The sequence below is a fragment of the Neoarius graeffei genome, chromosome 27, assembly GCF_027579695.1.
Source record: "Neoarius graeffei isolate fNeoGra1 chromosome 27, fNeoGra1.pri, whole genome shotgun sequence".
NCBI lineage: Eukaryota > Metazoa > Chordata > Actinopteri > Siluriformes > Ariidae > Neoarius > Neoarius graeffei.
The window spans coordinates 34,565,142-34,589,201 of NC_083595.1; the positions used below are offsets into that span (position 1 = coordinate 34,565,142).

At 43.8% G+C, this 24,060-nt stretch overlaps 1 protein-coding gene across 2 annotated transcripts in view; it reads right to left on the reverse strand.

Moving 5' to 3' along the window:
* Positions 1–24,060, reverse strand: part of cpt1aa (carnitine palmitoyltransferase 1Aa (liver)) — an 83,701-nt gene that overhangs the window by 26,696 nt on the left and 32,945 nt on the right. For both annotated transcript variants that reach the window (XM_060911495.1, XM_060911494.1), the window contains exons 6-13: positions 23,671–23,808; positions 18,547–18,624; positions 18,347–18,454; positions 13,972–14,056; positions 12,599–12,794; positions 12,068–12,256; positions 11,866–11,971; positions 1,394–1,510 (exon numbers count right to left, since the gene is read on the reverse strand). In XM_060911495.1, the coding sequence (XP_060767478.1) occupies positions 1,394–1,510; positions 11,866–11,971; positions 12,068–12,256; positions 12,599–12,794; positions 13,972–14,056; positions 18,347–18,454; positions 18,547–18,624; positions 23,671–23,808 (1,017 nt within the window). The remainder of the gene's footprint in view (positions 1–1,393; positions 1,511–11,865; positions 11,972–12,067; positions 12,257–12,598; positions 12,795–13,971; positions 14,057–18,346; positions 18,455–18,546; positions 18,625–23,670; positions 23,809–24,060) is intronic.

Genomic DNA, 24,060 nt, shown 5'->3' on the forward strand with positions numbered 1-24,060 from the left:
ATGTAAACCCGGACCAATGAAAAGTAACATTTCATGGACTGACCCTTATAGAAAAATAAGCCATGACTGGGCTGGAGTTATAATACCCAATGCAAATCAGAGTTACCTCACCAAAGTGGATTTTTTTTTTTCTCTCCATATAATTCCAGCATGTTTGAAGACTTTTATTCCTCTTACACTAACAGAATTCCTCATCATTGTCGTACGATAGCATACAACACAATATGCATTTTTCATTCTTTAGAATAACTACATATCATGAACCTTGTCTTCAAGTATTATGTATTTTTTGCAGGGCTTTGAACCAGAATTTTTTTCCTATTGGTTCGTTCTGAACAGAAACGGAATTTTAACGTTTCCGGTTTTGGGTTCCACCATTAAATAGACGTTCCCGAACCGGTTAATTACGTTCCCTGTCAGCTGTTTAACAAATGGCTATAAAATTATGTCTCTGTCTCATCCAGCTTAAGCCAAATGTAGGCTAATTCTATTACAACCTTCATTAAATAAGACAAGAAATAATTCAAAACAATTATTATTTCAAATGTTGGCGATTTGGATTCTCAGTATGTCTTCCCATCTACACAAACAGAAAAAGTGCCAAAAATGAAAGAGAATTCGTTTAGTGTGTTACCAAAGGCTAGTCAGGCCCTATGCATTGATAGGCTAACAGAGGTTAACGTCATTTAATGTTCGCGAGCCTCTCATTAACGTGGACAAATATATTGATATCGTGTTTGAAATTGACGTTTTTGAATAACGATAGACTGCAATATTTACCTCTTATTTAAGATGTGGAGACGTGATAGTAGTCCACCCTCCCGCTCTCTCCATTCAGTCAGCGAACGTCACACAGGAAGTGAACCCCAGCGGGTCATAGAAACTTGCGCAGGAGAAGAATGACTTTATTTGTAGGCTACGGAAACTTTGAGGAACGAAATAAAAACCGGTATTAACCGGTTACCATTATTTTTAATAAGCGTTTCTGTTCCGGAACATAAAAAATAAAGTTTCTGGTTTCGTTTCTGTTCCATGTAAAATAGAAAAAGTTCCCGGTTTTCGTTTTCGTTCCTTGAACCGGTTCAAAGCCCTGATTTTTTGGCATATGGTCCATGGCTTAATCTTACCAGTTATGAAAAACTAATAAAATTTTCTTAAATTATATTTTTCAAACAAGATTGCATTATTCTCTTCTGTTAAAAAGTAACTACATTTAACTACGCGTATACATTACCACTTGAATGAACTACCATTGGAAAAAAATTCCTCAGGTGTGAATAATTTATTCTTTAACAAGTACCACCTACTTATTTTTGATAAGTTACATAGTAATAACAGTCCACTTGGTACTGAAACCTGCTATATGGGGCTATGGTTTGGGGATGTGATGTACCTCAGGAGGGATGTTCCACTGTAGTCTTTGAGGTCCAGGGAGGTTGCGGTGAGGCTGTCCTTTACAGTGGCCATCATCTGTGTAACCCAGCTTGATGGCATCAGTTGACAGCACGTGCTTTAAAAAAAACACAATTATTCATGTTGAGACATAAGATTAACACAATTCATGTTGTACTCATTACAATATGTCGATTGCCAACCGTTAGCATTACGTCATTGTTGACGGTCGCTTGCTGCAGCTGCTCTGCTCTTTTTGCACTTTTAATATTTGTCTTTATTTGCTCTTTTAGTGTATAGAAAAGTATTTAAGTAGGGTTTTTCTAAGTTGTGTCCTTCTAAAACACATAGTTTAGAGGAGTTTTGATCACTTTTCTGGTGTTAGGACAACTTTTCATCAGAATGACATACCGACTACGGGACAGCAACATGGCAGGTCCATTGTTTACAGTAGGGATCAGCGGATGTCGCCACAGCCACGCCGTGGCATAGCATCGGATTGTACACACCAAATCCCCATGAAGATTAGGAGAAAGTTTCGGGGACGACGTGGTAAAAGGAGGAGGATGAGACAGTGAAAAGAAAAGGCATGGAGGAACAGAAGGAGATACAAGCCATATCTTCCAGCTTTAATCATGGGAAACATGCGGTCACTGGCTAATAAAATGGAAGCACTAACGGTGCTAGCTAGAAGTCAAAAGCGAGTTCAAGGAGTGCAGCATCATGCGTTTTACAGAATCATGGTTACACCAGGATATCTCTGACCACAACATTTCTATCGAGGGCTTTCAGACTGTGTGGGCAGACAGAGACTGCATCAAGAGTGGTAAGGGCAAAGGAGGGGTCTTGTTGTTCTTGTTAACAAGAGATGGTGCAATCCTGAACACATTATGACCAAAGAATGGATTTGTTGCCTGAACATTAAACTGTTAGCTGTAGGACTCCATCCATATTATTTACCCAGGAAAATCTCGTCTCGTCTCGTCTCGTCTTCTTCCGCTTATCCAGGACCGGGTCGCGGAGGCAGCAGTCTAAGCATGGAAGCCCAAACTTCCCTTTCCCCAGACACCTCGGCCAGCTCCTCGGGAAGAACACCGAGGCGTTCCCAGGCCAGCCGAGAGACATAGTCCCTCCAGCGTGTCCTGGGTCTTCCCCGGGGCCTCCTCCCGGGGGGACATGCCTGGAACACCTCCCCAGGGAGGCGTCCAGGAGGCATCCGAAAAAGATGCCCGAGCCACCTCAGCTGGTTCCTCTCGATGTGGAGGAGCAGCGGCTCTACTCTGAGCTCCTCCCGAGTGACTGTGCTTCTCACCCTATCTCTAAGGGAGCGCCCAGCCACCCTGCGAAGGAAACTCATTTCAGCCGCTTGTATCCGCGATCTTGTTCTTTCTGTCATTACCCAAAGCTCATGACCATAGGTGAGAGTCGGAACGTAGATCGACTGGTAAATTGAGAGCTTCGCCTTTTGGCTCAGCTCCTTCTTCACCACGACGGACCGGTAAAGCGACCGCATCACTGCGGAGGCTGCACCGATCCGCCTGTCGATCTCACGCTCCATCCTTCCCTCACTCGTGAACAAGATCCCGAGATACTTAAACTCCTCCACTTGAGGCAGGACTTCTCCACCAACCTGGAGAGGGCAAGCCACCCTTTTCCGGTCGAGAACCATGGCCTCGGACTTGGAGGTGCTGATTCTCATCCCAGCCGCTTCACACTCGACTGCAAACCGCCCCAGTGCATGCTGAAGGTCCTGGTTTGAAGAAGCCAACAGGACAACATCATCCGCAAAAAGCAGAGATGAAATCCTGTGGTTCCCAAACAGGATTCCTTCCGGCCCCTGGCTGCGCCTAGAAATTCTGTCCATAAAAATTATGAACAGAACCGGTGACAACGGGCAGCCCTGACGGAGTCCAACATGCACTGGGAACAGGTCTGACTTACTGCCGGCAATGCGAACCAGACTCCTGCTCTGTTCATACAGGGACCGGACAGCCCTTAGCAAAGAGCCCCGAACCCCATACTCCCGAAGCACCCCCCACAGAATACCACGGGGGACACGGTCGAATGCCTTCTCCAGATCCACAAAGCACATGTGGACTGGTTGGGCAAACTCCCATGAACCCTCGAGCACCCTATGAAGGGTATAGAGCTGGTCCAGTGTTCCGCGACCAGGACGAAAACCGCATTGTTCCTCCTGGATCTGAGGTTCGACTATTGGTCGAATTCTCCTCTCCAGTACCCTGGAGTAAACTTTCCCTGGGAGGCTGAGAAGTGTGATTCCCCTGTAATTGGAGCACACTCTCCGGTCCCCTTTCTTAAAAAGAGGGACCACCACCCCAGTCTGCCACTCCAGAGGCACTGTCCCCGACCGCCACGCGATGTTGCAGAGGCGTGTCAACCAAGACAGCCCCACAACATCCAGAGACTTGAGATACTCAGGGCGGATCTCATCCACCCCCGGTGCCTTGCCACCGAGGAGCTTGCAAACTACCTCAGTGACTTCGGCTTGGGTAATGGACGAGTCCACCTCTGAGTCATCAGCCTCAGTCTCCTCAGTGGAAGACATGACGGTGGGATTGAGGAGATCCTCAAAGTATTCCTTCCACCGCCCGACAATGTCCCCAGTCGAGGTCAACAGCTCCCCACCCGCACTGTAAACAGTGTAGGCAGAGTACTGCTTCCCCCTCCTGAGGCGCCGGACGGTCTGCCAGAATTTCTTCGAAGCCGACCGATAGTCCTTCTCCATGGCCTCCCCGAACTCCTCCCAGTTCCGAGTTTTTGCCTCCGCAACTGCCCGAGCTGCAGCGCGCCTGGCCTGCCGATACCCGTCGGCTGCCTCAGGAGTCCCGGAGGTCAACATGGCCCGATAGGACTCCTTCTTCAGCTTGACGGCATCCCTTACTTCCGGTGTCCACCACCGGGTTCGGGGATTGCCGCCACGACAGGCACCGGAGACCTTGCGGCCACAGCTCCGAACAGCTGCATCCACAATGGAGGTAGAGAACATGGTCCACTCAGACTCAATGTCCCCCGCCTCCCTCGGAAGCTGGGAAAAGCTCTCCCGGAGGTGGGAGTTAAAGACCTCCCCAACAGAGTGCTCGGCCAGACGTTCCCAGCAGACCCTCACCATACGTTTGGGCCTGCCAGGTCTGTCCAGCTTCCTCCTCCGCCAGCGGATCCAACTCACCACCAGGTGGTGATCAGTTGACAACTCAGCCCCTCTCTTCACCCGAGTGTCCAAGACATAGGGTCGGAGATCAGATGACACGACTACAAAGTCGATCATCGACCTCCGACCTAAGGTGTCCTGGTGCCACGTGCACTTATGGACACCCCTATGCTCGAACATGGTGTTCGTTATGGACAAACTGTGACTAGCACAGAAGTCCAATAACAAAACACCACTCGGGTTCAGATCGGGGAGGCCGTTCCTCCCAACCACGCCCCTCCAGGTGTCACTGTCATCGCCCACGTGAGCATTGAAGTCCCCCAGTAGCACAATGGAGTCCCCAGTCTGAGCACCCCTCAGTACCTCTCCCAGGGACTCCAAGAAGGCCGGATACTCTATACTGCTATTTGGCCCGTAGGCACAAACAACAGCAAGAGCCCTCTCCCCAATCCGAAGGCGCAGAGAGGCGACCCTCTCGTTCACTGGGGTAAACTCCAACACATGGCGGCTGAGCTGGGGAGCTATAAGGAAGCCCACACCAGCCCGCCGCCGCTCACCACGGGCGACTCCAGAGAAGTGGAAAGTCCAGCCCCTCTCGAGGAGCTGGGTTCCAGAGCCCAAGCTGTGCGTGGAGGTGAGCCCGACTATCTCTAGCCGGTACCTCTCAACCTCCCGCACAAGCTCAGGCTCCTTCCCCCCCAGCGAAGTGACATTCCATGTCCCAACAGCCAGCCGCTGTGTCCGGGGATCAGGTCGTCGAGGCCCCTGCCTTCGACTGCCACCCAATCCACACTGCACCAAACCCCTACTGCTACCTCTGTGGGTGGTGAACCCACAGGAGGTCGGGCCCACGTCACCTCTTCGGGCTGAGCCCGGCCGGGCCCCATGGGCAAAGGCCCGGCCACCAAGCGCTCGCATACGAGCCCCAACCCCGGGCCTGGCTCCAGGGTGGGGCCCCGGCTGCGTCCTACCGGGCGACGTCACGGTCCTGGATTTTTTCTCCATAGGGGTTTTTTGGTGAACTGCTCTTGGTCTGGCCTGTCACCTAGGACCTGTCTGCCTTGGGAAACCCTAACAGGGGCATAATGCCCCCGACAACATAGCTCCTAGGATCATTCAAGCACACAAACCCCTCCACCACAATAAGGTGGCAGTTCTAGGAGGGGCCCAGGAAAATCATCTCATGTTATCATAGTGGCTGTCTATGTCCCATCCTCGGCCAACCCAACTTCAACATGTGAGGTCATTCATACCACCTTAGCGGGACTCCAAACTACACACCCAAATGCCCTTATTATAATTTTGGGTGATTTTAACCGCAACACCATGGACAAAACATTGTCCAACCTCATGCAGTACGTCAATTTTCCCACCAGAGAGGAGAAGACCTTGGACTTGCTGTATGCCAACATTAAGGATGCATACAGCTCTTCCCCCCTCTGTGTAGGGAAGACCATAACCTAATTCACCTAAACCCCAGCTATGTACTCCTAGTGAAAAGACAGTCTGCAACAACAAGGACAGTGAGGAAGTGGTCACAGGAGGCCTGTGAGACACTTCAGGGTTGTTTTGAGACAACGGACTGGCAGGCGCCATGTGAACCACACTAACAGAACACTGATGGGCTCATTGTGTGCATCACAGATTACATCAACTTCTGTGTGGACTTCACTGTCCCAGAAAAGACGGTCATTTGCTATTCAAATAAGTCATGGGTAACAATCAACATAAAGAACATTCCCAATGCCAAGAAGATGGCTTTTAGATCTGGCAATTGAGGTATTTCACCTGACGTCACAGGGTCACGTGACGCCCCGGTGTCCGCCATTTTGAACGTCAAGCTACATACTAACGCTGCAGACAGAGAGGGAGAACCAGCTTGAAAAAAAACGTGTTACAGACACCTAGAATAGATTAATTTGTCAGTAAGCACTCTATAAATAACCATGGTGTTTGCTTGTTGTGCTGTGGGCTGCCACAACAGACAGGGACAGCGTGCAGGACGCTCCTTTTACCGGTTTCTAGTGATGGGAATTTCGGCTCTTTTTCGGGAGCCGGCTCTTTTGGCTCTTCTTACTATAAGGAGCCGGCTCTTTCGGCTCCCAAACGGCTCCTGAGATTGTATTTTTGATTTAATTGCTGCAATTAACTAGTTAATTAATTACATTATTATTTATATTTTATCAATAGGATGTTTTCCATTTTATTTTTTAGTTTTTGTAGCCATTGTAAAGCTTTGTAAAGTATAGCAGTGTAACAATGTTCTAGCTATAGAAATAAAACTTATTTACCAATTAATAAATTATTTTCTCACAAACATAATGCAAAACTGTTATATTACCAATATAAAATACACAGTTGATTTTCCCCTCCTCAGGTGCCTCACAGACTCCTCTCCCCTGCGCTCCACAGCTTTAAGCATTACACCAATTTTCATATTTTCGCAGCTGTGAATGACATCAACCCCCCCAACCAAAAAAAAGTAGGCGTACACCATGCTACTTTTTTTCCTTTGAATGGTAATAGACAACACAAAGACGCAATCGGACAGCAACTTTTTTTTGTGAAAGTCCCTCTCTCTGAGGCACCTAAGGACAAAAAACTAATTCGGCTCCCCAACTCGGCTCCCACCGAAGAGCCGGCTCCCGTCGTTCACTTCAAAGAGCCGGCTCTATGAACCGGATCGTTCGCGACCGACACATCACTACCGGTTTCCTACTGACCCAGACAAGAGGGCCAAATGGATTGCAGCTGTGAAGAGACAGGATTGGGAGCCAACAGAGTACTCCAGACTTTGCAGTGATCATTTCATTTCAGGTTAGTTTATCAGTTAACGCAATTTTGATAAAATATATAGCAAAAAGTAAATGGGTCAGTGTTTGTTAACCCATCTGAGCAGTGAAACAAGGGAGTGTTAATTTGTCTAGGGTTGCATGTAGCAGACATCAGACATAAAACGCAATAACAGAGGCTAGAAAGAAACGGGACACAGAAATAAACAAACAGGGCTCCATACCAAGGCTGGGTACAGTGTTTGTGATAAAAGACGGATCCAATTTAACATGAATCACAGCTTACTTTCTTGTTAAAATGTGCAAAGGTCTCCACCATCTCATACCGCCTTGCACTGAAGGACTTAAGCGTGCCGTCCAAAATGGCTGTGTCACGTGACTTGGTCACGTGGGTGAAATACCTCAATAGGAAGGAGTTGATGAGTGGAGCTGAAAGTGAAGACCAGGGAGGCTAAGGAGAAGTACAGAAGGAAACTGGAGAGGAAACTCCAGCAGAACAACATGAGAGGTATTGAGTGGCATGAAGATCAGTGGTTTCAGACCAACGAGCAGCAGAGTGGCTGAGGATGATGTGGATAGGGCCAATGAATTAAATCTGTTTTTCAACAGATTTGATTCAGTGCCCCCTGACCCATCTGTTGCCTGCCCAGGAACATGAACTCCACCATCTCTCCCTGACTTTCAAATAGCTCACCATTGTCAAGTGATTGCTTTACCTGCCTCCCCTCACTGTCTCCTGGGGCAATTGTCCTGGCCAAACTGACACCATCACCACCCCTCTTCCACCATGATTAGTTTAATTTCTGACCAGATAAGAAGACAGCTGAAGCGTCTCCACTCACGCAAGGCTGCTGGCTCTGATGGTGTCAGCCCCAGGGTGCTCAAAGCCTGTGCTGTGCCCCCCCGCTTTGTGGAGTGCTTCATCATGTCTTCAACATGAGCCTAAATCTTCAGAAGGTCCCCATGATGTGGAAGACATCATGCCTCGTCCTAATGCTGAAGACGGCATGCCCCAGTGGCTCCAAGGATTACAGGCCAGTGGCTTTGATGTTTCACATCACGAAGACTGATAGAGATCCGTGTTTGGCATGTTTGCAACTGGTTATGGCCAGTTTGCTTGCTAATCGTTTTGGCTAGTTCCAGTTAAATCCTTGAAACTTATCTTTACTCACACAACTGCTCTCGGTTTTCATAAGGCTATCCTGATCAGTGATGTAATGCTTCATCACCCATTGACGTTACCCTGTCATACACCGATAACTTTGCTTCACAAATCACATCTTCCAATCATTTAACACCACATTCTTGAATGTGGGGATATACACACCAGGGCTCGAAATTCATTTTTTTTTTTTTCCACCAGCCAGCCAGACTAGTTACCTTCCAAAGTAACGAGCCAAACAGAAAATCAACTAGCCAAAATTTGTTCATGTATGAATTTTACTTGTCAAAAATAACGCAAAAGAGAGTAGTTGCCATTGTTCATGACTAATGTGCATTTATTTCAAGACCTGAGTATTTTGATACTGTTGTTAAATACATAAATGAGAACACAGAGCACCATAATATAATATCAACAAATAATAATATATTGGAAAACTTGGCAACTTGGTGTAGGAGTATTGAAAGCAAATATACTTACTATCATGACTATAGCACCAAAAATAAGTCCAAAATGCTTTCTGTATTTAACCATTTATGAGAGAGAAAGCATTAGGAGCTTCATATTGACTAGGAATCAACTTGAAAAAAATTAATTATTCCATAAAAATCGTATCGCAGCCAAGGCCTACCCTGCTCCCACATTTGCTTATAAGTCCTTTGTCGTTTCTCTTCTTCAGACGGAGGTCGCTTTGTTCCCGTCTCTGGCGGTTTCTGTACACCTTTCAGAAAATTCCACATCGCAACGTAGCTTTGGCAGATGTAGATGTAAACAACAACAAAAACACGTGTTTAAATGGGCGATAATGTGGCCACATATATTGAATTAGGTAACGTGATGTGGCAGCGGGGGCGTGGCCAAGAGTCGGTCTGTGAATGGAGGGCGGAGTCAGGGAAGGTAAGTGGTGGAATCATTGCACCTGATGGGGATTAAACCTGTGTTTGTGTATCTTCCCCAGTGACCGCACCCTTTAAAAGGAGAGGAGAGCAGAGAAAGGGAGCCCTCTCTCCCCAACCAGAACATGTGTGCGCGCGCACGGCTGGGAAGTGATAAAAGGCTGAAAAGCTAGCAATAAACAGTTCATCGAGAACTCAGTTCTGGCCTGCCGTGTTTCTGTGCTCCACCCACCTGGTCCAATACTACACGTGATTACCGCGATATTCAACGAGATGCGTTATATGCATGCGCAGTAGTGAAAAAACCGACAGCCTGACTCGTACACGATATGATTCAGAATTCCTCGGTAGTTTCAGTCCTGCCGATAAACACATCGATGAACACAGACACGGCACACGCTTAATATGTGGTGACTTTAGTTGACGGTGTGTCTGAATCTTCGCTTCATATATATTTTTTATTTTCAACTAGCCAGCCAGGCTGGCTAGTGACAGGAATTACCCGCCAAATGACAAATTAAGTTGCCTCGGGCGACTGGACCACCGCAAATTTCGAGCCCTGCACACACACACACACACACACACACACACTCCTGTTTGTCTTTCAATAAACTGAAAAACATCAATGAACAGTTGCATCTGCATCAGTGAATGTTGCCCCCGGATCTGTGAGGCAGAATCTCCTCGGCAGCAGAGGTCTACATTCCTTGATCATACTTTAGCAATTCAACTTTCTTCAGTACAGACAGATCACAACCTATCAAAGACCCTGGAGAGACTTGTTCTGGAGCAGCTCCAGCCCATGGTCAGACCATTCTTAGACCCTCTCCAGTTCACCAACCAGCCCAGACTTGGAATTGAGAATATCAATCTATTTGCTTGACTGCACCTACTCCCTACTCAAGTGCTGTAAAGCTAATGTCCTTTGACTTCTCCACTGCTTTCGACACCATCCAGCCAGTACATCTGGGTGAGAAGCTGATGGCGATGAATGTGGAGGGCCCCCTCCAGGTCCTGGATTGTCAATTACATTACAGGCATTTAGCAGATGCTCTTATCCAGAGCAATGTACAACGTACCCAGAGGTACAGTTGGGGGTTAGGTGCCTAACTCAAGGGCACTTCAGCCATTCCTGATGGTCCAGGGAATCGAACCGGTGACCTTTTGGACCCAAAGCTGCTTCTCTAACCATTAGTCCATGACTTCCACAATTACCTGACCGGCATGCCACAGTATATACATTTACAACACTGTGTCAGATAAGGTGGTCAGCAGTACTGGGGCACCACAGGGGACAGTCCCCGCTCCATTCTTGTTCACCCACTACACCACAGACTTCAACTATCAGCCAGAATCCTGCCATCTTCAGAAGTACTCTGATGACTCTGCTGTAGTTGGATGCATCAGTAAGGATGATGTGACTGAGTATAAGGTGGTGGTGGAAAACTTTGTTACATGGTGTGAGCGGCACCATCTGCAGGTAAAAACCTGGTAGTGGACATGAGAAGGAACAAGGCACCACTGACCCTCGTCTTTCCATCCACGAGGTCAGTGTGGACATTGTGGAGGACTACGAGTACCTGGGGGTACATACTGACAATAGACTACCAAATAAATGTATTTATTAATAAGTTTGACAATAAATTGCCAAAGCCATCTCTACTTTCTGAGAAGGCTGAAGTCCTTCAACATCTGCAAGATTATGCTGAAGATGTTTTATGAGTCTGTGGTGGCCAGTGCTCTCCTGTGGTGTGCTAAAGCAGCAAGATGAGGGCAGCAGATGCCAACAGACTAAAAAAAACTGATGTGCAAAGACAGTGACGTTGTGGGAGTGGAGCTGGACTCTCTGGAGATGCTGTCTGAGAGCAGGATGCTGGCTAAACTGCATATTGTCCTGGACAATATCTCCCACCCACTCCATACCTTGCTGGTACTTTCAGTAAAAATACTTTCACTGAGACTCATCCCCCCCCCCAAGATGCACTACAGACACTACAGAGCACCTTGGGGTGCTCTGTAGTGCAACAGACCATGGAGTATTCAATATTGCACCTGTGTATACCATTCCATTGTACTGCATCCATCCATACTGCACCGAGGTTCAATAATTACAAAATATAACTATTTAATACCTCACTCAATGTGCAATATTTGTGTAACAATTTCTATGTACCATAGCCATTACTTAGCCACTAGTTATGTACAATAATTGTGACAAGAACTGTGCAATAACTTTTTTCTTTTTAAATATTACTGTCTGTAACATACTTTTTCCTCCTTTTGATATATTATTGATAAATGATCTGTTTAATTTCTTTTCTCTACTTGAATGTGAGCAACTGCAGACGTACTCCATTTCCCCTCAAGGTTATAAAAGCATTTTTGATTCTGATCATAATAATGCAGAACATACGTGACTGGATTTTTCAGGTGACTGATTATGTATACATATACCTCCCAGAGGTGGCCTATGATTGGGGCATCAGCCCAGCTGTGCTCTGCGTTCAGGCCAATTGTTCCATTCATGTATACGATCAAGTTGAACGACTTATCAAACCACCTGAAAAGAAAATATTTCATCATAAGCCAAACAAACAACTCAGGCAAAGAATGCAGCTCCAACGTGGTAGCATATTTTTCCAACTATAACATTTACCTGTCATAGCACTTGCCATGCAGCAGGGATTTACCAAACCTGTGCAGAGACTCAACCGAGTTTTCTGGATCGTGACGCTGCTCTGTGTCGTCCAGTGTGACAAAGAAAGCCGCCTTCTCCACAGCATCGAGACTTTGCCTGTTCTTCCCCTGTCTAAGGTAGGCATCACGGGCACATGCCCAAGGCACCCTGAAATGCAAAAAGTAATAAACGAGTAGAATCACAACAACTGAGAAACCACACAAATCATCACTACAATAGAGTCGAAAAGTCTGAATCACTTAGCAAGACTTGTGTTATGTAATCAGCAGTAAAAAAACAAAACAAAAACAAGATATTTAATATTTATAAATCGAGATAACATCACAACTTATTTACGTAAAGCCAATAATCAAGTGATCATTCAGAGAAAACCTATCAGCCATTCATGTGGCAGCAGCACAATGCACAAAATCAAGCTCTGAAGACATTAGTTACCGTTCAGGAGTCATAATGCTCGAACTCGTTGGTGCCAGAGTACTATGCAAATACCTGTTTCCAGCAGTTAGGGCAGCCAGTTTCTCCTCTCCAGGCTGAGGCTCTGAAGTGTCAGCAAGGATCCTCTCGATCTGTTGTTCTATCTCTCGTGGTAGGAGCAGACGTCCATCGTAAAACATGCTCACCTTAAAATAACGCCCTTTGTGGTATACCACAATATGCCTGCTGTCTGACACATGCTGGAGGGTGTCTATACTCACAGGAGAAAATAAAGCGCGGGTTCAATGCAGAAAAGAAGCAGGCATTTTAAATAGCAAAATGACAGGAGTATGAATGTTTTAAAAAGTGCAATGACACAACAAGCCACAGGAGGGGAAATATGGGAATGACAAATCAGGTCAAGACCTTTGTTTCGTGTATAACTCAACGCGTTTGTATACGAGTGATTCCACGCTTATGGGTACTGAAATAGGGACATGAACTTATTCACCTAAAACCATTTCTTTTTTTACCATCAGGTCACAAAACATGTAATCTTTAATGAATGATATGTTAAAAGATAACTTTAATTTTCTGAGATGTAATAAAAACATTTATATGCCAAAGTCAAGCCTATGAGTTCCAAAATGATGTCTGTTACATTACTTCTGTTACGATTGTCCATCTCGCGTCTGTTACAAATTAATTACAATCTAGCTATATACCATGTTAATCTTATTGAAAGAATGTGTATGTTTATTCTACTACACACGTTTATTAATTATATTTGCTAAAACATCACCTTCGTATGTTTCAAAAAGTAATTCTACATTGTTAAAATTGAGAATATATATGTCCACAACACTTCTGTTACGTTCTGACTTTGGCATATAAATGTTTTTATTACATCTCAGAAAATTAAAGTTACCTTTTAACATATCATTCATTAAAGATTACATGTTTTGTGACCTGATGGTAAAAAAAAGAAATGGTTTTAGGTGAATTTTTAAAAATAAGTTCATGTCCCCATTTCAGTACCCATAAGCGTGGAATCACTCATTTTTTTTTCCTTTGACAGGCCACATTAAAGTAACTTGGTATCAAAACAAATGTCTGACCTTTTGGCAAGCTATGTATGGAGACTTTATGATTGGAAAAAAAAAAATAATCAAAATCATATTTAGGGGGGACGTTTGTTTGGGGAAAGCCTAAATTACAGGAAACTGGTGTTATTCTATATTCATTCCTAAAGTGGCATAGGTTCAATTGACAAACAGTATTATGTTAAATTAATTCGCCAATTTAATGAGCTAGCCATCACCGATCAAGGCAGGTATGCTGATCGTTGAGTAAAAAGTGTAGAAACACACCAGGTATAGAGCAGGTAGGAGTAAAGGTGGCTCAAAAGCTAGCTTAAATGTGAGGGCTGTGCCATGAGGGTTCTGTACCTGTCTCTATGCCTGGGATGCGACTGGTGTTGAACATGCATTCATACTGTGCTGAGCACATGGGAATAGTGTTTTGTACCAAAAGCTGAAAGGAAAAGCAAAAAGGAGCAGGTCAAATAAAATGGGCGAGGGATTTAATACAGCTAATGAGGTGCTACAGCATTTCTTCTCAAGAACATGGTTGCCAGTTAATCTTGGGGTATGAAGCAGTGAAGAGAGTCTAAACTCAGTGGAGCAGAATGGAGGGAGAAGGATCAAATACAAAAACAAAGAAAAAACAAGCACACACACACACAAAAAGACGATATGATGGAGTAATGTAATGGCAATGAGAAGAGCTCCTGTACTATCAGGAGGCTACAGATAGTGAGAGGATCTCAATGAGCTACTGCAGGTGGCTAAAACGGTCTCATCTTACCCCTCTCCTGGCCTGGGATACGGCTGCTATTGTACAACCGCTCCCACTGGGCCGAACAGAACGGTACCCTGTTTGCTAGCGCAAAGAGCTGTGCCGCAGCGAGTGCAACATCAGGAAGCATGAAACAAAAACCAGCACAAAAACTCAGAGGAAAATTCAAACTAATCTGCAAAAACTTGGCTTAGAGAAATCAGGGTTCCTACACATTTTCCATTTCAAAGTTCCATACTCAAATTCCCAGACTTCACGGCACATTTTTCAGACCATATTTGACACCACAGTACAAATAACTAGATGCTTTATTTAAATAAATTATTTTTAAATCAAACTTAATATGCACGCTACATTGCGAGTATAGAAGCTAGCATGTTGTCAAATAATTGCTAGAAGCAAGCAAGTAATTGCTGATGATATATTCTTTCATAGGGCGGCACGGTGGTGTAGTGGTTAGCGCTGTCGCCCTACAGCAAGAAAGTCCTGGGTTCGAGCCCAGCGGCCGGCGAGGGCCTTTCTGTGTGGAGTTCGCATGTTCTCCCCGTGTCTGCGTGGGTTTCCTCCGGGTGCTCCGGTTTCCCCCACAGTCCAAAGACATGCAGGTTAGGCTGATTGGTGGCTCTAAATTGACCATAGGTGTGAGTGTGAATGGTTGTTTGTCTCTGTGTCAGCCCTGCGATAACCTGGTGACTTGTCCAGGGTGTACCCCGCCTCTCGCCCATAGTCAGCTAGGATAGGCTCCTGGTTGCCTGTGACCCTGCAGAACAGGATAAGTGGCTACAGATAATGAATGGATGGACGGATATGCTTTCATAGTGCCCAAAATTTCTTGTGCACCCCTGTGGCACAGTACTGTACCTCATACAAATTAGTTAAAACCAAACCCTGACAAGTTCAGTGCACATTTTATTCAAGCTGCAAAGCTAAAACAATAGTGTTATTCTGTTTCTGCCATGCATGCAAATTTGAAAAATTAAACTGATATCTTTGACCCATAACAGTGACAGGAAGGATGATGTACAACTCCTCAAAAGAAAAGGGAACAGAAGTGCACGGACTTTGCTTCATTAAATATTAGATGGAATAAAACCGTTTACCGTAAATGCTGTTTAACACACTATTTATAGTTCATTGTTGAACAAAGTCAAATAATAATTTACAAAAATCATACATTAAAAGAATGCATTTTGAAAACTTAACATGGAACTGAGAATAAAATGTAAAATCATTGGTCACCAAAAGTTTAGAACACATGCGCGCACACATTTTATATATACAAACCCCGATTCCAAAAAAGTTGGGACAAAGTACAAATTGTAAATAAAAATGGAATGCAATAATTTACAAATCTCAAAAACTGATATTGTATTCACAATAGAACATAGACAACATATCAAATGTCGAAAGTGAGACATTTTGAAATTTCATGACAACAACACATCTCAAAAAAGTTGGGACGGGGCAATAAGAGGCTGGAAAAGTTAAAGGTACAAAAAAGGAACAGCTGGAGGACCAAATTGCAACTCATTAGGTCAATTGGCAATAGGTCATTAACATGACTGGGTATAAAAAGAGCATCTTGGAGTGGCAGCGGCTCTCAGAAGTAAAGACGGGAAGAGGATCACCAATCCCCCTAATTCTGCGCCGACAAATAGTGGAACAATATCAGAAAGGAGTTCGACAGTGTAAAATTGCAAAGAGTTTGAACATATCATCATCTACAGTGCATAATATCATCAAAAGATTCAGAGAATCTGGAAGAATCTCTGTGCGCAAGGGTCAAGGCCGGAAAACCATACTGGGTGTCCGTGATCTTCGGGCCCTTAGACGGCACTGCATCACATACAGGCATGCTTCTGTATTGGAAATCACAAAATGGGCTCAGGAATATTTCCAGAGAACATTATCTGTGAACACAATTCACCGTGCCATCCGCCGTTGCCAACTAAAACTCTATAGTTCAAAGAAGAAGCCATATCTGAACGTGATCCAGAAGTGCAGACGTCTTCTCTGGGCCAAGGCTCATTTAAAATGGACTGTGGCAAAGTGGAAAACTGTTCTGTGGTCAGACGAATCAAAATTTGAAGTTCTTTATGGAAATCAGGGACACCGTGTCATTCGGACTAAAGAGGAGAAGGACGACCCAAGTTATCAGCGCTCAGTTCAGAAGCCTGCATCTCTGATGGTATGGGGTTGCATTAGTGCATGTGGCATGGACAGCTTGCACATCTGGAAAGACACCATCAATGCTGAAAGGTATATCCAGGTTCTAGAGCAACATATGCTCCCATCCAGACGACGTCCCTTTCAGGGAAGACCTTGCATTTTCCAACATGACAATGCCAAACCACATACTGCATCAATTACAGCATCATGGCTGCATAGAAGAAGGGTCCGGGTACTGAACTGGCCAGCCTGCAGTCCAGATCTTTCACCCATAGAAAACATTTGGCGCATCATAAAACGGAAGATACGACAAAAAAGACCTAAGACAGTTGAGCAACTAGAATCCTACATTAGACAAGAATGGGTTAACATTCCTATCCCTAAACTTGAGCAACTTGTCTCCTCAGTCCCCAGACGTTTACAGACTGTTGTAGAGAGAAAAGGGGATGTCTCACAGTGGTAAACATGGCCTTGTCCCAACTTTGAGATGTGTTGTTGTCATGAAATTTAAAAATCACCTAATTTTTCTCTTTAAATTATACATTTTCTCAGTTTAAACATTTGATATGTCATCTATGTTCTATTTTGAATAAAATATGGAATTTTGAAACTTCCACATCATTGCATTCCGTTTTTATTTACAATTTGTACTTTGTCCCAACTTTTTTGGAATCGGGGTTGTATATCAATCCCCAGAGACTGAAAAGTGGTAAATCAGATTGTGACATAGTTGTGCCCTTCTAGGGAGTCTGGGGCCATGCTCCCCCAGAAAATTTTGGAGCGGGGAAGAGAGTTTGTAAAATGGTGCATTCTCCCGCATTCTGAGTGGCATATTTGAAGCAAACTGATCGAGAAATCAGACCAACATACTTCACAAAATGCACACTTCTCATCTTGATGCTTTGATGCACGGATGATCCAATTACCAAATTGCCTTGAATTTCTTGTCATTGCCAATTGTCCCCCCCCCCCGAACACACACACACACACACACGTTCAAATATAAAGATAAAACATGGTATTAAGACAGTATTCAAGCTTGTGTGAGTGCACCACACACAAATAAGTAAGGGCAACCATGTTCTCTCACACATCTGTTCTAAAACACACACAGAGAAATGCATTGTCATGCAGATACACAAATACACAGAGACAGACATACACACAAAATTCACGCCATGGGCCAGCCCCACATCAGCAAAACGTTCCACCTCTTGGAAAATGTGTAATTACCCATTTGTAGTGTTGCAATGTGCGTTTGCGCCGATTTTTTTTTTTTTTAAATTCTGTAGAGGTATGACGTAGCCCAACGTGCTGACATCAGACAGTTCTGTGGCATCTGCCATCAGTGAAATCACCTCGAACAGATCACATGCACGTCTTGCCTTGTTTAAATTTAGTGACGTCAAACTCACGCTAGTCTGAACTTAATTTTATATTTCAGAAAAAGTTGGGGCAATGATCTGGAAACAAATATTTTTCCAAACTTTTCATTTTTTTCAATCCTTATCCAGACCTGAAAATGACTATAATCAAATTCCATACTGCGTAGGAACCCTGAGAAATCTAGACGATCAAACCAGAAGACATGAAAACTGTAATATGTAATTATATGTATGATGAGCAAGTACCGATTAAAAGCAAAAATGTGTTTAAGATTTTCTTGCGATTCTTCAGTAAACGTCTGAAACCTATTATTTGGTGAGTGTATCTTTACTCAGGCAGTTAATATGGTCCAAACAACGGTTATGCTATTAGAGTCAAAAGTCATTGCTATCTCCGTCAAAATGTTCTTACAGGTTTAATCTGAGCTCGGTCCAGCTTCCGCCGATAGAGCATGATGGCATGGATGGCGTTACCAGCCCTCGCTGCCTGATGACGTGTGGGGAAAAGATAAAGGAAGTCCTGGAGAGAGGAAATTATTTCAGACCTCAGATTAGAAGACAGTACACATTAACCACCTCAGAATATTGAGAAGCATGGGATCTCTCTCTTACCATTGCATAATAGTTGCTATTGACCATAATCGGGTTACGGCTTCTAAGATAGATATACTCCTCCCACCAATCGCTGACCTGAAATAAAGGTTCAGTTAGATCAAAGGTGATGAAAGCACACAGACAAAAGAGGCACAGAAGCTTCACACAGTGTCGGCAGAGCAACTGATTTTTAAACCTATTTCACACTCGATGTGCTTTTATCATTATGCTGCAACTACATATTAGACGATTAGGTAAAGACAGACCATCGCCTACAGAACCCTCCAGGATTTCTCAAGTTGAATGTTTTAGGGAGTATTCAAATTCCATTTTAAATGCAAATTTAAACCAAATCTGCCACGGTGATCTAGCAATTGTATAAAAATATGTACTTATTGACGGAGTTAAGTTGGGCCGGATAGGAAAATATTTGGCTCTTGGTAATTTGTATGACGGTATGACCTCGAGCCAAATATGTTCCCATCTGGCCCGACCTAACTCAGGCTACATCCACACGACAACAGCAACGAGATTTTTTTTTTTTAAATATCGCGTCCACATGGGCAACGGATCAGTAAAATATCAGGGTCATAAGGCAACGCAACGCTTGCTGAAAACGATGCAATACACATGCCACACCACTACGTGCGCTGTAAGACGGTCCCATCGGAGACACCAGAACAATAGAAGTAGGACGCATGCGCATAACTGCACATGCGCACAGTGACTATCCCTGTCACTGTCACACGCACACACTTTCTCACTCCCTATCCTATGGATATAGTCCCTTTAAATCACGTGCTCATTTTTTGAATGAAGACGCGGAAAGAGGAATGAACGGGGGTAGCTGGAAGCTGGTACGCCAACATTCTGATATCCTCCAGAATTCTTTAATGGTCCGGAATAAACTGAATGCTACACTGTGTGCACAATTATTAGGCAAGTTGTATTCCTGAGGATTAATTTTATTGTTGAACAAATACAGTGCTCTCAATCAATTCAAATTGTTAATAAACCTAAAACCTGAATGTTTAACAAAGGAAAAGGTAGTTTAGGCTTTCTCAGGGGAATATATAAAAGTGTGCACAATTATTAGGCAACATTTAGTGTGCAGAATTATTATGCAACTAAATGAAAAGCTAAAATTTCCCCATCTCACTTATTTATTTTAATTTTTAGAGTAAGTGTAACAAATAAACACTTCTGGCATTTCAAAAATATTCATTGACCAATATAGCCACCCTTCTTTTCAATAACTGCCCTAAGGCTTCCATCCATGGAGTCGGTTAGTATTTTTATTTGTTGACGATCAACTTTTTGTGCAGCAGCAACCACAGCCTTCCAAATGCTGTTCAGAGTGGTCTTCCATCACTGTAAATCTCATGTTTAAGAAGGGCCCACAAGTTCTCAATAGGATTTCAGTCAGGTGAGGAAGGGGGCCATGCCATTACTCTGTCATCTTTAAGGCCTTTGCTGGCTCGCCAAGCAGTGGAGTATTTGGATGCATATGATGCTGCATTGTCCTGCATAAAAATCATGGCCTTCTTGAATGATGCAGACTTCTTCCTGTACCACTGCTTGAAGAATGTATCTTCAATAAACTGGCAGTAGGTTTAGGAGTTGATTTTAAGTCCATTTTCAACCCAAAATGGTCCAACTAGCTCATCCTTAATAATAGCAGCCCATACCGGTACCCCCTTCCACCTTGCTGGCGTCTGAGTGGAAGTGGTACCATATGTCCATTAGTCATCCAGCCACAGGCCCATCTATCTGGTTCATCAAGAGTCACTCTCAATTCATCTGTCCATAAAACCTTTGAAAAATCTGTCTTCAGATATTTCTTGGCCCAATCTTGACGTTTCAACTTGTGAGTCTTGTTTAGTTTTGGTCATGTTTCAGCCTTCTTTACCTTGGCCATGTCTCTGAGCACCGAACACCTTGTACTTCTGGACACTCTAGGTAGGTTGCAGTTCTGGAATATGATGGCACTGGAGGATAGTGAGTTCCCAGTAGCTTCATGTTTAATCCTTCTCAAGTCTTTTGTGGTTAATTTGTGCCTTTTCTTCTCCACACATTTTTTGTGACCCTGTTGACTATTTGGAACTGCTGCAGCCCTCTAAGGCTACGTTCACACTGCAGGCTGAAGTGACTCAAATCCGATCTTTTCGCCCATATGTGACCTGTATCCGATCTTTTATTGACAATATGAACGACACAGATCCGATTTTTTCAAATCCGACCCAGGCCGTTTGGATATGTGGTCCTAATTCCGATTCCTATCTGCTCTTTTCATATGCGACTTCAGTCTGAACCGCCAGGTCGCATTCATCTGACTTACACGTCATCAACAAGCCACAAACGTCACTATTCTGCGCTGAAGTAGGCGGCGGGTCTCTCAAAAAAAGTTACAACAACATGGCGCATAATCACGGGCGCAGATGGGGGGGGGGGGGGGGGCGGGGGGGATTCGTCCCACCCAGATTTAAATTCACCTCGCTCGGTCCCCCCCACTTATAGGGAGGAAAAAACGTCTATGCTGTCTTTCTTTGCATAAGGCAAACCTCACGGAAAAATCAAAAGACTAATTACCATTCGGTTTATTGAGGTGCACAGCAGTGTATACATAGTTGCAACAATTCACATAAAACAAAACAAAGACTGATATTCGGTTGGTTGAGCTGCGCAGACTGCACAGGTTGCGAGCTCGAGCTTGGTTGCTATGGTAACCTACAACAAGTTTGACAGGCATATCGGGGTTGGGGTTGGTTTGCTGGCAGCTTTGTCCCCCCCAGTTTTTTGTCCCCCCCCAATTCAAAAAAACGTATCTGCGCCCCTGCGCATGACATCAATGCGAGGGACGCTTCGGGCTGTGAAGGTTCTGAATCTTCTCAATGGAAGGACGAAGAGGTTAGGGAGCTGATTTCCATTTGGGGGGATGCAGCTATTCAAGCTAGATTGGATGGGTCATACCACAACCAGGCGGTTTTACTTCCGTAAACACTGGCCATGCTCACTGCGTGTGACGTCGTCGTATCCTGCAATGCGCATGTGGAACACTTTTAGGTCGCTTTTCGTTCATACTGAGGATCACATACAAGTCGCATATATTTGTTAATGTGAACGACCTCACAAAAAAATCGGATTTCACAAAAAAATCGGAATTGAGCATTAAGCCTTGCAGTGTGAACGTAGCGTAATAGGCATTTTACAAGTTTTGTCTTTTCAGTGTCTGTTAAATCTCTTTTTTTGGCCCATTTTGCCTGAGATAAAGCTGCTGCCTAATAATTATGCACACCTTAATATAGGGTGTTAATTACTTTAGGCCACACCCTCCTTCATTACACAAATACCACCTGAGAATGCTTAAATCTAATTAGCATTCAAGTGTATATAGCTTGGGGTTGGAAATTATGCATAGAAATAATGGTAGGGTCAGAGTACTTACTTGCCTAATAATTGTGCACACAGTGTACACGTTGATGGATTACTTTGTTCTTCTACGCCCTTTTTGAGGAATGTATTGTAGGACTTAAACCAACATCTAAAGAGGTGAGATTGCTCCTTTTTTTTCCCTATTTTTGCTGGCGGGATTGACTCTGCCCTAAGGGCTATTCTCTCACTCTCTCTCTCACTTTGCACCATTACACAATAAATATTCACAGTGAAAATATTTTGTAAGCGCGTTTCATGAACCAAGTTATAGGATTTGTTGACAACTCGCATCGAGTTCGTTACACTTCTACCCGGCGTGAAGCACATGTGGTTGTGACGTCATCGTAAACAAATCCGTTCTACTCATCCAGACGACTTCGCAACGGCTCCGTTGCCAGATTTTCTCACTCTGGAACCCGTTCTCAAAAGATTTCGTTTTGGGGCACCCAAAACGCCGGTGCCGTGTGGACACCAGGCCGAAACGATAAACAATTTTATCAGATTCACCTGAATCCGTTGCCGTGTGGACAGGGCCTCAGTCAATAAGCATTTTATCACATGACCTTTTTTAACCAACATACACAGTGGAAAACAATGAACAATGGTGTACGAAAAACAAACCAATCCATTTTTACGTGACTGACAGCAAACCATTTATATGCTGAATCGCCTTTGCGCAAGTTTGAATTCTGTAAAATACAATTGATTTTAGTGTTCTCTCGAAATGAAAACGATTTGAAGATAACATCATTAGTAAAAGTCAGTTCAAACTCAGGTTAGCTCATGGAGACATCAAGCTACACAAAAGAAATTTGATTTGAAAACTTTGTCATACTCTGTTTTTTTTAAACAGCGTTTTCTTGTTGTCCTTGTATAAAACAAGTGAATTTCTTCGCTCGAAAGTACCTTTTTTCAATTTCTTTGACAATTTCAGCTTGTTCAATTAGGTCTGTGTCTGGTAAATCACTTGGATAAAATAAATAAAATTTCACTTTTTGACTGTGCTCAGTTGTGTCACTCATTTTTCAAAGTAATAATTCTGAGCAAAATGAAAACAGCGGAAGTGAGGGAAACAGGTCCGGGGCCTCGTGTGTTTTTCCGGACCGGATTTAAAAAAAAACAAACAAAAAAAAACATCTGTCCAGTCACGTGACTTTTCCCAATGGGTTTATTAAGAGCGTGTGCACGGGTCCATATGGGTCATATGAGAAATGTGTATTTTGAACCAGGGTGGAGGGGGAGAATTTAAACAAGTCCCATCAAAACCACCGGTGGATTTTCAACCCGGCAGCTACTTTTGGTTATTAATACTTGAAAAATATTTCTTTATTACATTTGAATTTTACAATGGTAAATTTACATATGCAAATTTACATATTGATGGGTTTAAAGAGAGTGATACTGAAGGTGTTTTTAAAACTGATTTAAATAATTAGGAAACAAGGAATAAAATGCTACCAGATTAAGAAGAGCCTGAAAACGCTTATAGTAAGTAATTATACACAAAGCCATTTTAAGGACCCATAGACACTATAATCACTCCGCTAATCATCTCGTGTACAAAACTGGTAACTTATCTATTTTGTCGCATCACAAAATCAGTTCTGGCATGGGGGGGAAGAGAGTATAAATAGAGGACAAATTAGTGTAAGCCTGGCATTACTAAAAATCACACACACACAATGATAGAATGTATTAAAAGTAACATACATAATTGGTCGCCCACAATGACTTCAACTTCAAATACCACTGGAGTTTGGGAGCCAATGTGTTCTCAAAATCTGAAGCGAGTTCCTCCATCTTTTTGTACTCCTCATCGTCCAGAAGAGGGCGCACAGACTCCAGATACTGAGGGTACAGAGAGTTTAGTCAGGCATGCACAATCATGCTTCAAATACCTGTATATCTACAGTATTTCATCAGTAAGAGATGCGATTAAAACATGCTGTATGATGGTTCCCTCAAAAATGCTCTGGGATGATGGATGAAACCATCGTGTAAACTTGGTTACCAGTGATGCCTGCATTCCCACATCCATTCCAACACTAGAACTAGTTTAGAAGCACAGTCCCCCAACTGCGTGCATTTTAGTGGATTAAT